We start from the raw sequence: 17,189 nt of genomic DNA on the forward strand, positions 1-17,189 counted from the left end.
CTCTTATACATAACTCATAATCATGCATTACTTATTCTATCTTATCATGATTATGTTGATCAAATTTATATGATTTGTCATCATAAAAAAGGGGGAGACACTACTATAAAAATATTTTTTTATGATGTTGATTTTACGTTAGTCGATCAATAACCAACTTTGAAAGAAACACGGTGACATTTTCATAAATAAATGCAAAATTTTTATGACGGTTTTACGAAAACTGCCTTAGAAGACTGTCATTCTAGGACGGTCTTATAAAATCGCCTTAGAAGACTATCATTCTAAGACAGTTTTGTAAAAATCGTTTTAAAATATTTTTCACTATTTTAAAAATTTCTTTTCTTTCTCCACTCCTTTCATCCTTTGACTCTTAGACTTCCCCTCTCACTCTTTACTCCCCCTTTAGGTTTCCATAGCCTTTGTGAGAGGGACCAAGGCAATGTCTCCGAAAATGTTCTCTACAAGGCTTCCATTAAGGTCGTTGACGTTCTCACCGCCATGGCCGTCCCCCGGAAGACATTCTGGAAACCCTAGGAGACTTCACGAGCAAAGAGAACTAGGACAAGTTCTTCACCCTCCGCGGCGATTCCTTCGAGTGGTATGCCGAATGGCCCAACCTCAGGGACCCACTCCTTTCCCTCCTCAAACCCGCTCCTCTCCCGCTTTAGCTCCTCATCCCAGGCTGCGGCAACTCCCGCCTCTCCAAGCACCTCTACGATGTCGGCCACACCACCATCACCAACATTGACTTCTCCAAGATCGTCATCTCCGATATGCTCCGCCGCGACGTTCACGACTGTTCCCTCATGTGATGGCGCATCATGGACATGACCACCATGCAGTTCAAGGATGAGAGCTTCGGTGCGTTTATTGACAAAGGTGGACTGGATGCTTTGATGGATCCCGAACTTGGCCCCAAATTGGGGAACCTGTACTTATCAGAGGTACATTTCTCTATGTTGTTATTTCTTATGAGTTCATGTTTTTGGTAACTTATCCCTTTTATTTTTGCTAGGTGAAGAGACTTTTAAAGCCTGCGGGCAAGTTTGTGTGCCTTACCTTGGCTAAATCTCATGTACTAAGTAAGTTTCCTTAATTTTGTTTCACCATGAATAATAAGTGAAAAACATGTGATACGTAGAGAATACAATTGAAAGCACTAAGAAGGTGTGATGGTGTTTCAATTGCAGACGTTTTGTTTTCCTTTACTCTTACTGATATGTGGTACCCACATTTTAGACTTTCCTTTGCGTATTAGCCATAAGAAAAGAATACTTGAATGTGAATGATTCTTGGAAGAGGGTTTGCACAAATCCCTTCCTATCTCCTTGACATCTTGCTAAAAAAGAAACATGCTACCAAGAAGCTATCCTGTGTTACCTTTAAAGTTAATTGTAGTGCACTTGGATGGGGCGCTTTGTTACTCTGGATTGCAATGAAATGATTTTCTAGAACTGTTTTTGCATTTTATCTTTTTCATTTTTTGACATGCTTGGTTTGGTATCACTGGAGGATAAATATCGCTAATTCATAATTTCCATATCTACTTTTCTCAAAGTTCCGACTTGGGTGGAAAATGAGTGTTGATGCCATACCTTTAAAGTCTTTTGGTAAACCTAGCCTTCAAACATTTATGGTAGTTGTGGAGAATGAGCTATCTAGTTTTGTCTTCCGGTGAACTTGTCCCATTAAGGAATACTTTTAATGATTAATTGCTAGTTGAGGTTGTGTTTCTCTGAATGATGAGGCATGAGCCATGGATTGGTGAATGTTGTTTAGTGTTTAGGTCATTTGCACTGGACTTTATTGGTGACTCTAGTGAAATTGAGAGAGGAGTTGAATGATTATTGTTGTTTTTCTAAACTGGAAATAATCAGTGTCTTTGGAATAGATAGTTATTAAGACTGATTCTTTTTATTTCGTTGAAACTTAAAGATTAGTGGGATGGAATGAAATGGAATAAAATTACCATGTATCTAGAGTCCTGATATAATCCACTCTTACTCCTCGAGTACTCCATGCACTAGCTTTGTATGGTTGATATTTATTATACACATCTTTAGATTCATTTGTTACATTTGATAACATCTATTTTATATTTAAATCTTGGTTTTATATAGTCAGAACTTTGCTAACTTCCAATAGCAAGGAATATTAGTATAGATTAAGATTAAGAATTCTGAGTAATAACCTAACTAATCTTTTTGATAATTGCGGTGAAAATGTTGGGCTACTTGGTCTGACGCATATAGGGAGCCGAAGAGTAGTGCAAATATCATGTGGTTTTATGATCTTCTTCTCTATTTTTGGTACTCTATTCCAACTGAAGCACATGTGGGCAAATTTTCCTTCCAGTTTTTAAATTCCTGGTGTAATTATTTTACTATCTCTTTCAGGGAAATTTGAAGCTTTTTTTGCATCAATTCCTCTACCGATATTTGCTGCCATCTATTGTTTTATTTGGTATTGTGGGTAGGTGTTGCTGCTATTATTACATAGATTACAATAATTTTGACCAATAGATGCAAGCCTTTTTATTTTGTTGTTGATTTTTTTGCAGCTGCTACTAGGATTTCTTTTATACAATTTGCAAATACCAATTCCATAAGAAATATATATGTTCTGGGCCTAACCTTGTTCCTTGTGATATCAATACCACAATATTTTGTCATGAACACCGCACCAGATGGTCATGGTCCAGTTAGAATATATGACTGTGTCATTTCCATCATCCTGTTTCGAGCGATTGAGGAAAGGACTTACTAGTTTACTTCTCATTTGGATTAGTAGGAGCAATGTTTGTGAGTTAATATTTAGCCAGAGATGATCATAGTTGGGAATCTAAGCATTTATTGAATTTTGACATGAACATCATAGGTTTATACAAATCTTCCTTCCACCAAAATAGATAGAAAAAAATGGCTTGCTGTGTGAATTCAGATAGCAACCCAAATTGAAATTCTTCTATTATGTCTTTCAATGGCAAATAAATTGACATAAACTAAAAGAGAATATGGAAAACTTTTACCAATTCTTCAAATCTTTTCATTTTTTGTTCAGATAATACTATTATAAGTTTATTAGTGATAATTTGATAATTTTATGGCCTACACTTAAGGTTAGTATATATATGCATTACCATATTTTGAAGCACCATAAAAAGTTTACTATTTTTGTGGTAAAAAATTGATCATGATGCTTTTGTATTATTTTGCTTCTGAAATGCACTCTAATATGATCCTATTCCCCTTGTTATTAGATGGAAAGGAATGAAATTGAGGCTGAACTTGAAAATAGCAGGAAGTCTTTAACTGATAAAATGATGCTTGATGCTTCACATATTTAGAAAAAGGATTCTAGCATTCTTGGTGATGTGAGCCAAAACTTCATAGCAATATGCGCTTTGTAGGTTATGCATTTGGATCCTTGCTAATAATTATTTTCTTTTCTTTTGGGGGATTATTTACAACAACAACAACATTCCACTCTGCTGAATTATTTTCTAACTAAAATTCATGGCCTCAACAGCTGAACCACTTCCTTATAGCTCAAGAAGAAGAGATGAGTTAGAGTTCAATTTGAGAGAATGGGGACCAATAAGGAACTGCACTAAGCCCACTATTCTGTTAGGGGACAACCATAGGCTCCCTCAATTCTGTTAGAACAGAATTGTTAGTCTGTTAAGTATCAATAGCAATGTAAGCCTATAAATATGAAGCAATGAATGAAAAGGCATAGAGAAGAATTATCAAGATAACCATTAGTGTAGTTTAGCAGAGTAGCTTAGTCTTAGTTCGTAACAAATTGGTCCGACCTACCCCCTTCTTTGTCGCTCTTCAATGGCAGATGCCGAACCTTCCGCGGCCAGCCTAGACCGCCTCGAGGCCGCCATGGCCAACCTCGCCGCAGCCCAAGCCAACCTCGCCACAGCCCAAGCTTCCATGGATTCTGATCTCCATGCATCTCAACTTCATTTTGCCGCGATCCAAGCCTCCATGCTCTTCAAACTCGATCTCATTAGCCTGAAACTGGATACCATGATTTTCCGCCAATGCTCCCCGCACCTTCTTCGGTGCAGCCACCACCGTCGTCGCCAGCTCCTTCATCAAACACTTATTCTTACCACCCTAGCCAGTACCCTCCTCCGTCTCGGCCTCACGTGCCTCCTCCTCAGTTCACACCATACTCCCACGTTCCTCCTCAGCTTTATCCTCAGGAATAAGGCAACCCAAACTGCCCAATGCTGCCTGCGATACCACACTCACGTTCCTCCTCCCCTTCCTATGCCGCCCGCGATTCCATGCCCCGCACCTAGGCAACAAAGCCCCACACCCATCCAGACTCCGCTTCCCATAGCTAGAAAAGGAGATGGTCCTGCTAGCGAAATTGATTCTGGCACCACCTACTTCCCCGTCAGCGTGTGGCAGCCCCACTGTGTCGACATCAACCGCCACTTCCAGCCCAACCAACTGCTGCCTTTGCCACTCTGCACCGACCACCGCCGTTACTGCGAGATCCTCTACGACAATGACATCATTCTGCTTGGGGATGCCACCATCGCGCACCGGATTCAGCTTTGCTACTGAGACTCAGCTTTGCTCTATTCATCATCGACGTCAATGCCCGTCGCCACATCCACCACCACTTCCAAAGCCGCCACCGAAGCCACCGCCTCCACCACCACCATGGCTAGCACAGGCTGAGCTTCATCGACATTGAAGCCAAAACATTTTAACAAACAGGTAGCCACTCAACGCGATTCTAATTGCTTCCGTTTTCATCAACTTGACCCAAACAAGCCCACAAACAAAAGCAACTTTACTCATGTACCTCTCTTTTTTTTCTAAACCCACCCCCTGTTTCAGCTTGTTTTTATTGCCCAACCTTGAGGACAAGGTTGGTTTTCTAGTGGTGGGTATTGATAGCAATAGCAGCCTAGCAACTACCAGACCAATAAGGAACTGCACTAAGCCCACTATTCTGTTAGGGGATAGCCATAGTGCTCCTTCAATTCTGTTACAACAGAATTGTTAGTTTGTTAAGTATCAATAGCAATGTAAGCCTATAAATATGAAGCAATGAATGAAAAGGCACATAGAAGAATTATGAAGATAACCATTAGTGTAGTTTAGTAGAGTAGCTTAGTCTTAGTTCATAACAGAAAGCTCGAATCAGCCGTAAGGTAACCAACTCCAGAAGGTACTCAGGATCTTACATGAGAAGCTTTAGAGAAGACACAAGATCATTTAGATCAAACATAACCATTTCTAGCACTGCTTCTTCACCCGGATACCTCTAAAAGGTACTTCAACCATATAAAAACTAATCCAAGATGAAGACAAAATAACTGTAAGGATTCTCTGCTTAATATGAATTACTTTCTTACAGTGGTAGCTTTTATTAAGTATGTGTATCATGAATTGAATATCACATGTGCTAGTGAGCAATGCATATATTTTAGGTGTTGATGCCTATACAGAGGATACGAATGCTCCAGCATTCAATTGCATTTTATAATTAATATTTTAAAAAATTCTAACTCTTTTAAATAAAATTGCTATACCATCAAATTCTAACTCTTTTATAAACTGCTAAAGTCCAAGCATTATGGCATTATTACTAGCATAAATTTACCAAGTATATTAGGAACATCATGAGCTGCTAGAATAATCAGTATTTTATCATAAAAAAGCAGCGAGTTTAAATAATATTTTGTTTCTTACCAATTTAATTTAGATTTTAATTTTTACTAATATAACAAATCATGCCTTGTATGGATCTTAAATTTATAATTTATAAATTCTTATATTATTATAATTTTTAATATATTTGTAATTTTATATATATATATATATATATATATATATATATATATATGTGTGTGTGTGTGTGCGCGCGCGCGCGCGTGCATGTGTATATACTTATAAGTATATTCATAGGTATCCGTTAAAAAATTAAATTAAATCTTTAGTGTGATCTTTGATATTTTGATTTAATGTGTTAAATATTTTTATTACAAGTAACAAATTTGAATTACTATAACGATAAACTGATTTTATCAATAAACAGTAGTATTATTTTACAGTTACTTATTAGAATTAAACAACTATTTTTTTCATAAACTGAACATGACCATTGATGGAGAAGGAAAACCAAGCAAAACAAGGGTTCAAAATTAAAGAAAGAAACAGAGTGCACGGTGATCATTGCTATGTAGCCAACAAACAAGGGTTGAAAAACAAAGAAGTAAAAGAAGGGTGATTAATTAGTGCACATATTTAAGAGTAGACTATGCAAAATAAAGTGGGCCACTAACCGTCTAACCAATTGACATTAGAAATAATGGGTGTGGACTAGGGTCAAGCTGAAGTTAGATTGGAAATTACAATACTAAGGTTAAAGTAAGTATGGTTTGGCCAACAAAAGTAAAATTTGAATTTGGGAATTAGTACTTGCATTGAGACGAATGAAAATGAGAGGATGAAATCAGCATCTTCCTCTATAGACGGCCAAAGCAGGGTATGTAGGCCCTTGGTTCTTGTCATTATGTAAGCAGAATCACACCAACAACGAACTTTGGAATCAAAGATTGATCATTATTTTATGTCTTCAAGTGGCCCTAATTATGATGATTTCAAAGTCAATTCCGCACAAGTGCCCCTGCTTCCTTTCCAAATCACTCTCAAATGCCACCGTCCCATGGCATTTTTCCAGCTCTTTCTTTTCCCATCTACCCTTTGCTTTCATGATCACATATTTGGTGAAGTTTAAGCATTTCGTTAGTAGGGTTTGCATCTAATTAACTTTATTCTAATACGAAGTAAAATGGGTCTGTATATCTATTATTGATTACTTATAATATTTATCGATGAATTGATTATTAACAAAATATTAATTGGCACAAAATTATTTTAGATTAATTAGAGATCTTGAAAAATCTCAGATATATAATTATGTTAAATATTCTGAAGAAAAATTTTGTTATTTATAATTATCTTATCAATTTGAACAAAATTATTTCTTGTAGAAAATATTTATGATATATTGAAAAAATAGAATTTTTAATATAATAAAATTTAATAATTGGTTAATTAAGTCTGTCAACCCTACCCTCCTCATGTTTAAATTTAATATAATTTGCTTTCAGGTCCTATTGCTATTCATTGTGAAATATAAGCATTTTAAGATTAAGTATTTTACAACTAATTTCTGTCAAGCTTATATTGACTACTTAGATTAATACTTAGTTACCATTTATTTTTCTTTATATACCGTTAATTTATTAAACCCCTTCTCATGTTGTTTTTGTCTCTCTTTTTTTGTTATTATATTGTTGATTGATATGAAACATTTATTGATTTTATTAATGATTAATTTTTGTAAAAAAAATTGTTAGACATCTTTGATGAAATCTTCTCTCTACCATATTTTTTACATTTAGAAAGTTCAAGATTTTATTTAAGAAAATCGAGCTAAATACTACTCAAATTAATGATTTGTCAAGATGATTGTTATAAATCTATCAATAAATAACTTAATAGTTGAAAATAGTTAGGCACTGGCAAGATCTCCGTGTTCTTGTTATTAGTTTTTATTTTTGTGTGTTTTGAACAGAGAAACGAATTAAAATTTGAGATTGAGCTCATGATTCTAATAATTTCACTAGCTAGCTTCATTACTTTAGTTTGAAAAAGGGAGGTTCTAAATTGGTGCAATTGGAAAAGTATAGAAGATGACTTAATATTTTATTCATTCTCTATTTTCTAATGATTCTTTTGCGTCTTTCTTTGGCATCAATGGTGCATGATATGGAGACAACATATAATGGAAACCATTATACATTTCTTGATAAGTGGGAAAATTTTGTCTAGGATAAGTAGACAAGAAATATACAATGTGACTTATTAAATACTACACCTACATTCAATGATAAGTTGACAATGAACGGGTCACACTTTACAGATGATTTTAATTAGTGCAGTATATCTCCTTTCTTCCTATGTGTATTAATTTGCCTTAATTTTCTTGATACCGAGGAGGAGTTGAGATACTATAATGTAAATTGTACCTTTTTCTCGTCAACCTTCATAATTAATTAGAAGAAAAAAGATATTTAGTATAAAAACGTTTAATAATACCAAAAACAAGGAACCAACATTACGTTAATGCGAGTGAATTGAAATTGGACTTAAGATTCCTTATTTAAGATTTTTAGTTTGAGTTTTCTGAAGAAAAAAAGTAATTAAAGAGAGAGATCTAATCAAACATGATCAACGAAGCTTATCGATAGAGATTAATTATTGAGATAATTAATAAAAAAAATTTACACCTCTAACATAAGACAATAACAAAAATGAAAAAAAAAAAAAGGAATTACAATGGCAAGTAACATGACTAACAATCGTCAGTGTTGTTTATATCTTTCCTCTATAAATGGTCATGCAGCACCCTTGTCAGTTTTAATTTCATTAAAATTATGGATACATAGAGTTATTCAGTTATATTTTTATAATATGCTTACGGTATTGATTAAGGAATTAAAACGAGAATTTTTTTTATAGGAATACATAAATTGTGTTATTTATAAGTTTATTTACAATCTCTTATGATCTTGAGAACAATAAATTTGAATGATAATTTGAGTTTTTTTTAATGAGGATTTCATTTGATTCTTAGATAAAGAATTAAATCTAATCTTATCAAGATAACTTGTAAAAATTAAATATATGATTTATCACTCGCTTACTCACATATTTCTTAAATTTGAGGTCAATATCATTCTCTAATAAAAGTTAAATCAATTTAATTTTAAGTTCTGAATTCTTCAAGACGATCTGTATCATTTACGGGTTTTTCTCATGTTAGCCATTTCTCTTCTGAATATATCATCTCTAGCTACTCAATAATAGTTCTCTAAATGTATATGGCTAGGTATATTGCGGTTCTTGTATAATGATCAAATCGCTCCTCCCAAGTCCCAACGAGAAAAGTAAAAGTTGGAGGGAAAATCTTCAACTCATGGAGCACCAAGCTACTCTTGTGATCATTAGCCATTAAAAAAAAGTGCTAAGCATAATAAACTTGCAATCTTTGATTTGGTCTATTTATGTATATGGTTTATGGTATCCCTTGTACCATTCTTAATATATATTTTGTTGATTAAAAAAAATGACCATTAAAAATAAGCTAAAACAAAACAAGACAAATTTAATATGTACAAAACTGCTTTGCCTCAAAATTTTTTTGATACTGTGGAAGAGTTGAGATATTATAATGCAAATTGTAGCTTTTTCTCGTGAACCATCATAATTAGAAGGAAAATTAGCATGAAAATGTTTAATATCAAAACTAATCAAGGAGTTACAATAATCATGTAACATGATGAATAATAGTCACGAATGTTCTATCTATATGACTTCTCTCACATATATGGTCATGCAGCACCTTCGATCATTAGCCACTTATAATTTTATAAAAATTACAAATAGAATTATATTATTTATATAACACTTTTCTATAATATTATTTTACATAACACTATTTTTTTCTATTTTTTTATAATATCAATAATCTTTTCCCACAATTATTTCTCTTTCCTTCCCTTTCTCTCTTTGTATAATGATCAAATTGCTCATCCCAATGAGAAAAAATAACAGTAGGAGGTGGAAAAGATCTTCAACTCATGATGCACCATGCTACTCTTTCTGATCATGAGCCATTAAAAATAAGCTAAAACAAAACAAGACAAATTAAATATGTACAATCAGAGAAAATTGACATGCTTCATGTCTGCCACTTAAAATGCAAGAATTTTGATGTCCACCACATTTTAAAATGCTGCCATATTTATACTACCCCACATGAACATTGATAGAGCACAAAAACCAAAATAACCATGCAAAAGCCCTGGTGGCAAATCTGTAATTAAAAGAAAGTCACATTGCAATAGCATATAGAAACTATTCCATGTTTACATTTATAAATAGCACACATTTTGCTGCCACCCTTCACATGCCAACACAACATTTTCAATACCAAAACCTTGGTAATTAATTAACTCCAAAAAAATGCAAGCCAAACCCATTCACAACACCCCAACATACATTCCTCCACCCATAAGGCCATCACCACCGGTGCACCAAACCCCTCCCTCTATACCATCAATCAAACCTCGTGCAATATCCATATCCGCACCTAATATTCCTATTGCCGTACCAATTCCACCAATTGTAGAGCCTGATGATTCCAATGCTGCTTATTATGACTACCAATTCTTGTTCATGTCACAAAGATCCGAAGCAACCCGACCCGTCACTCTAAGCACCGTGGAAGGTGCGATCCCCGCCGATTTCCCGTCTGGCACGTACTATCTAACCGGACCAGGGCTTCTGGCCGACGATCACGGGTCCACGGTGCACCCTCTAGACGGCCATGGGTACCTAAGGGCATTTACTTTTGATAATAATGTTACTAAGAATGTCAAGTACATGGCTAAGTACATTAAGACGGATGCACATGTGGAGGAACATGACCCTAAGACCAACAAGTGGAAATTCACTCATAGAGGCCCATTTTCAGTGTTGAAGGGTGGAAAAAAAGTTGGGAACACTAAGGTCATGAAAAATGTGGCTAACACTAGTGTTCTAAAGTGGGGGGAAAAGCTCTTGTGTATGTGGGAGGGTGGGGAACCGTATGAGATCCAAGCCGGTACGTTAGATACGATTGGACAGTACAACATGATGGATGGTGCTGATATGGAAAATCATGATCAGAGCAAAGGTGGTGGTGGTGGTGATGTTTGGGAGGTTGCTGCCAACCTATTGAAGCCTATATTATATGGTACGAATTTATTCATACTTTCTAATTAATTATAAGTAATACATTGGGGACCTTCTGTTTCTAGGGTCTGTATTCTCTCTAATTTCTGACATGGACATGTCCAGTTGGAGAGTGATACACACGAATAAAAATTGTGTTATAAAACTTTTCTTTTTTTAAAGAGAAATAGATTTGTGTATGTCTCTTTCCCACTGTTGTTCAAAAAATGATTCAAATTCTTGTTTTTCCTATAACAAAAGAAATTAAGATCAAATCAAAAATTATTTACATTATTCAAATTTTGTTATAAGTATACGTATTTGTATTTTAAGTACTAATTATAAACTTAAAAATATTTAATTGGTTATTAAATATAATTAATCATCAAACAAATTTTTGTGTATTGCACCAGTAATGTTACTAATGTTATTTAAAGTTTCGAAAGTAAATGCACATGATTGAAGTTAATCGAGCAGTAACATGATTATGTATAGAGTTGAAACTGCTCCCTCTTTATTCCTTCTCCATATATGAACAGAAGAATTTAAATCATCCACGCAAAATGTATATGACATGACAAAATGGGCACAATCAAAGTCACTTATTTTTCCATTTATTATATTAAAGGGCAAAGGAAAGGTGACCATACGGTGTGATTATGGTGTTGAATAATAGTAAGCAATTTGAAACTTACCAAAAGAATACTAAACAACTTGGGTGGGAATTGGTTGTTGGTTGGACATGCAGTACAAGTATGGGACTCTAATTAAGAAACTCATCATAGTGCATCCAATATCTTTCCAACAAAATTTTAAACAAGTGAGGTTTAATTAATTACACTTTCACCAGCAAGTTTTAGTGGCACACAAAGGAATAATTTCCAAGCTACATGTTAGCTGGAGTACTTACAAAGCCATGTGGCCCCAAAAATAGTTTATTTTGAGGGTCATTAAAGTATTCCAAGGGAAAATTAAATATACCATTTCCTGTTGTAACTTTGGCATACTTTATTTAATATATATATACACAAGTTATATAACATTGAATTTCACAAATGGAATCTAATTCGTACAAAACAATATATAGTTCATACAATGTTCTATAATATTAAAATATTTGGTTTTCAATTATATTGTCTTTATTTTATGGAATACAGGAGTGTTTAAGATGCCCCCAAGGAGACTCTTGTCTCACTATAAGGTCGATTCTAGAAGAAACAGGCTACTCACTGTGTCATGCAATGCAGAAGACATGTTGCTTCCACGCAGTAATTTTACATTTTCCGGTATGTAATTAATAAGAATGAGAAATGAGTCCAGTTTAGATAAATTGCTTTTGTTTTATTTTTTTTTTCTGTTTAACTATTTTTCTTCTCATACAAATGTTTTTTGAGAAATTTATTTAAACTGAATGATACTCAATTTCCTTTATATATACCTAGTTTTGATTTTGTAGTTAATTAATTTCTAACCTATTTTATTGTATATTCTGCAGAATATGACTCAAATTTTAATGTAGTACAGAAGCAAGTTTTCAGAATCCCAGATCACTTGATGATCCATGATTGGGCATTCACGGATACCCACTACATAGTATTTGCCAATCGCATAAAACTTGATGTACTGGGTAAGAATTGATGTGTGCAAACTATTACCAGCTGATTTAATTTGCCGTTTATCTATAACCAATTTAAGAACAAGCGGATATTACAAATTAAGTACACAATCATTTTCCTAATTGATATCAATAACATATATAAAATTCATTGTCAGAAAAAAAATAAAAATAGATAAAAGTCAAGTGGTAAACTTATTTTTTAAAATTAAATGTAATCATCAGGTGTTCTCATAACAATTATAATGTTAAATTAATCTAAACATTCACATGTTATTTAATAATAATAAAGACTTATTTTATTATTTTTTGAACAGTACATTACATATTTAAATAAAAAATGATAAAATACTAATTAATTTTTAAACTATATAAAATTTTGCAGATTCAGTTTATATCCCAAGAATTTCAATCTAATATATAGTTCGGTTAATTAATTTATCATTTACAAAAGAAACTTTTGAAGATAGGCTTTTGTCAAGACTTGCATCTCTACTACCGATGGATCTTGTTTGCAATATATATTCAAAACAAAATAATAATATAATCTTAATCAATCACTTTCAATATGACTAGCTACCTCATATAGTACGTGCGCATGGGAACAAAATCATTAGAAAATGAACATTTTTCTAAATGAAGTTATGGGACATATTATCTTTAATAGTACTAGCTCTTAATTTCTTAATATTTTTCAGGATCAATGGCAGCAGTGTATGGCATGTCTCCAATGATATCAGCATTGAGGGTAAACCCAAGTAAGAGCACATCCCCCATTTACCTGATTCCTAGGTTTCCAGGAAAAAATAATGGCAAAGAGAGAGATTGGAGAGTACCAGTTGAAGCACCTTCACAGTTGTGGTTGCTCCATGTTGGCAATGCCTTTGAAGTTAGACACCCTCATGGGAATTTGGACATAAAAATACAAGCTGCTGCTTGCTCTTACCAGTGGTTCAATTTCAGCAAGTTATTTGGTATGTTGTTTTATTATAAAAAAAGTTATACATATAGTGTAAAATATTTTATATATTCATTCAATCATAACTTGTTATTTATAATAAGTTTATTAACTTTTAAAATAATTATTTTAAAGTAATTTAAATGATGATTTTTGTATTAGTACATACATAAACATTAAACTATTTATCATATTAATTGATAATTAACATAAGCATTTGAGTTATAAGATTAACTTTATGATGATTGAATAAAGAAAGAAAAAAAGAAAGATTATGAATTTGAATCTTTCTCCTTGATAAAAACTAACAAACTAATTACTAAAATTTGGTTGATAAAAATAATGATAACATAAGTGTATGTGTATATAAACAACCATTAATTAGGTCGCAAGAGTCATGATTCATTCGAATTGAATATGCATATGGTACGTAGTTTATCAATAATACATGTATGAGTGCATAAAAGGATTGTTCATCATTGAAATTTATTAAAATACTATTTAATAAATTCCACATTACGATAACACATTATGATTTTAAACGATGGAGATGTTACTAATCTAAACCTGAGTATAAAAGAGATAGAAATGCAAATAAACTAGTAACTAGCAAATAAATAATTTTCCCCTAACATGCTGAATGTGAATGGAATTAGTTTTCCTTCCTTTATGATAACATTAGACGGAATAGGAATTGAGATATATAGTAATAAAATAAGTAACTTTCTTCATCATACACGCACGTGTGTCTCTAATAAAATTACTCTTTTGGTTAATTATTATCAGGGTACGACTGGCAAAAGAAGAAGCTAGACCCATCAATAATGAATGTAAAAGGTGGAAGTAAGTTATTGCCTCATCTTGTTCAGGTATTGATGCTCGCTACCCCATGTTCCTTCCTTTTTTATAAGTGAAAATAAAAATTATTGAGAGAAAGAAGGCAAAAGCAGTAAAAGATGTATTAAGTGCAATTTGCTTCTCTCTCTATCTACATTAGTTTCTCATAAAATATTCCAAAAGACTTCAACATATATATTTTTCTCATCATTTCAAGTATATGTACCATGCCTAAAGGAGATTCCCTTTAATTTCAATTAGACAAATTTTATTATTATTTTAAATGACCAAAATAAAGGTTAACAATACATTTACTAACAGTTTCAGTAAAAAAAATGCATTTACTAACAGATTTCTTCAACGTGTAATTTCTATTATTAAATAAAATTTCGAGTAAAACTCAATATTAGCTAAAAAGTTAAATTACATCATAGATTTATTAAAACCCACATAAACTTCAATCAATAATAATAATAAGAAATAGCGGGTTAAAATATGTACATGACATTTATATAGTTCTTAATTTTGCTCAATATATTATACAATATAATGCAGGTGTCTATAAAACTAGATTCTGACTACAATTGCCAAGAATGTGATGTGAAACCCATGAAGAAATGGAAGAAATCCTCAGATTTTCCTGCTACAAATCCAACGTTTTCTGGCAAGAAGAACAAATATCTCTATGCAGCAACAACCTTAGGATCTCGCAAAACATTGCCATGTTTCCCTTTCGATACCGTTGTGAAATTAGACCTAGAGACTACTGAATCTGTTGCACAAACTTGGACTGCTGGAAGTAGAAGATTTATTGGTGAACCTATTTTTGTTCCCAAAGGTTACCAAGAAGATGATGGCTATCTTCTTGTTGTTGAGGTGGGTATTATTAATATTTATCATGTAGGTTCTTTACTTCATATTTTTTATCATACGTTAGAGATCAAGAATATCTTTTAATTTATTTTGTTAGAAATTAATCTTTTTTGTTATAAGTGATTGTGGCTTACCAAATTTTTTTAACATAAAATAAAAATTAAACAAATTTTTTCATTAAATAAATTATTCTTATTCATATGAACCCAACCAACTATTACATCACTTTGTTGATCCTGTAGGTTTCTTTACTCCGTATAAGCTTCCAAGTATTCTCGATTTGGAAAACAATACTAATAAATTATGGATAATAAATTGTTATTCATAAAGGAATATACCGTAAAGAATGATTTAATGACAAAGACAAAAATAGTTTTTTATTTGTAATTAGTTGAATTTGTCATAGAACTTTGTCTCCTTTAAAATATAAATGTATCGATCTACTTTTTCTTCCGTACATACTGAAGTATATCTACGTTTAAAACTTGGTTAATTATAATTTGGATATTGACTATTTTGTAAAAGAGGTTGTATTTTTAGTATACCGAAGTCGTGACAGGTCCTTTTAAACGGTAGGTTTTGCCAGATTTTTCAGGAAAAAAAAAAGGTGATTTCACGTGAAGGAATTGTAGCATATATAAGCAAATATGTTAAACTTAGTGATTGAGAAAAATTATGAGACTTAACATGTCTTTTTCTTCTTTCTGCAAAAATAATTAGAAAGGGAGTTTTTTTTCTTGTTCTTTTCAATTGGAACATCATTAATGGTTCTCTATAAATTATAAAATGTTTCTTATGATGACATATTGACATTAATGATTTGCTTTGCAGTATGCTGTTTCAATGAATAGATGTTACCTTGTCATCTTGGACCCAAAAAGGATAGGAGCAGATAATGCCCTTGTTGCGAGAATCGAAATTCCAAGCCACTTAAATTTTCCTCTAGGTTTTCATGGTTTCTGGGCAGCTAATTAGCTGAAACCCAAACTTAGATTATTATAAATTTTCTTTTATAGTGAAAATCAAGAAAATATATTTAACGTTCTTACAATTAATATTGTATAGTTATATGATTATATGTAAAAATAGTTAATTGTTTGTTAAGTCATAGTTGTAAGCTTTTGTCTAAATTGATGATCAGCTAGCATTAAGTTGTTAGCATATTTAATAAAATATGTTGAATCTAAGAGACACACCATTTTCCGCACAACTTTCATTTCAAATATTATAATAGTTTAATTTCTCGTATTAAGTACAGTTTAATAATTATTTTACTTTCTTGAAAATTAAGATTAAAAACAAATAATATTCATAAAAAATTCATAAATAACATTATAAAAATATAAATCTTCTATTAATGAGATATACAGAAAATGAGAGAAAAAATCATGCAAATAAATAATAAAAGAAAACATAAAAGTTAATAATAAAAATGACAGAAAGAAATTACATAAAAAAAAAAAAGATTTGTCCAATTGAGAAACAAAATAATTATACAAATGAACAAAAGTATTACTCAAATGAATGGGATAAATTGTAAACATAAAAAGAAAAGTGAGTGGAAAATAAAGAACATAGACAAAAAAAAAAAAAAACATAGTTGGAAATAATCGAGGCCCTCCACTGGTTTATCCGCTCACCACCCAACTTCATAGACTCCTTCGACACATTGGCAGCTCGTTTTGGAATGCAATTCGCGACCAATCAGCCTCATCATTTGATCTCGGTGGCGTTAGTCAATATACGACAGGAGAAGAGTGAGCAACTATGGACTTTCATGGAACGTTTCAGGAAGATAGCTCTGAAGGGAGCCGGTCCAACACATTTGTAGGTCTAAAGCAAAACTTGAGGTGAGGCCTTTTTAGGTCTAACTTTTTTTTTGACAAAAATATTTTTAATTAAAATAATTATATTTTTATTGAAATTTTATCTTTCTATCTTTTAAGGATGCAAAATTATTTATTAAATTATTATAATTGATTTCCTTTAACATTTCTTTCTTGATCGAAATTAAATCGAATCCATTCAATATTTATTGAGATATTATTAATCTTAAATAAGATTTAATTAATTTTAGTTTTAAAAA

At 32.4% G+C, this 17,189-nt stretch overlaps 1 protein-coding gene and 1 long non-coding RNA gene across 2 annotated transcripts; both read left to right on the top strand.

Annotated features, from left to right (window-relative positions):
• The first annotated feature begins 430 nt into the window (after positions 1-430).
• LOC114373965 lies at positions 431-2,918 on the top strand. Its single transcript, XR_003658500.1, has 3 exons — positions 431-947; positions 1,019-2,312; positions 2,400-2,918. It is a non-coding gene; the product is annotated as an uncharacterized LOC114373965 (long non-coding RNA).
• Positions 2,919-10,070: 7,152 nt separating this feature from the next.
• Positions 10,071-16,313, top strand: LOC114375229 (carotenoid cleavage dioxygenase 7, chloroplastic-like). Its single transcript, XM_028333002.1, has 7 exons — positions 10,071-10,842; positions 11,978-12,106; positions 12,316-12,447; positions 13,134-13,409; positions 14,180-14,262; positions 14,786-15,106; positions 15,935-16,313. Exons 1-7 carry the CDS (start codon positions 10,071-10,073, stop codon positions 16,076-16,078), a joined length of 1,857 nt encoding a protein of 618 aa, XP_028188803.1. The 3' UTR covers positions 16,079-16,313.
• The last annotated feature ends 876 nt before the right edge of the window (positions 16,314-17,189 follow it).

The sequence above is a fragment of the Glycine soja genome, chromosome 11 (genome assembly GCF_004193775.1).
Source record: "Glycine soja cultivar W05 chromosome 11, ASM419377v2, whole genome shotgun sequence".
NCBI lineage: Eukaryota > Viridiplantae > Streptophyta > Magnoliopsida > Fabales > Fabaceae > Glycine > Glycine soja.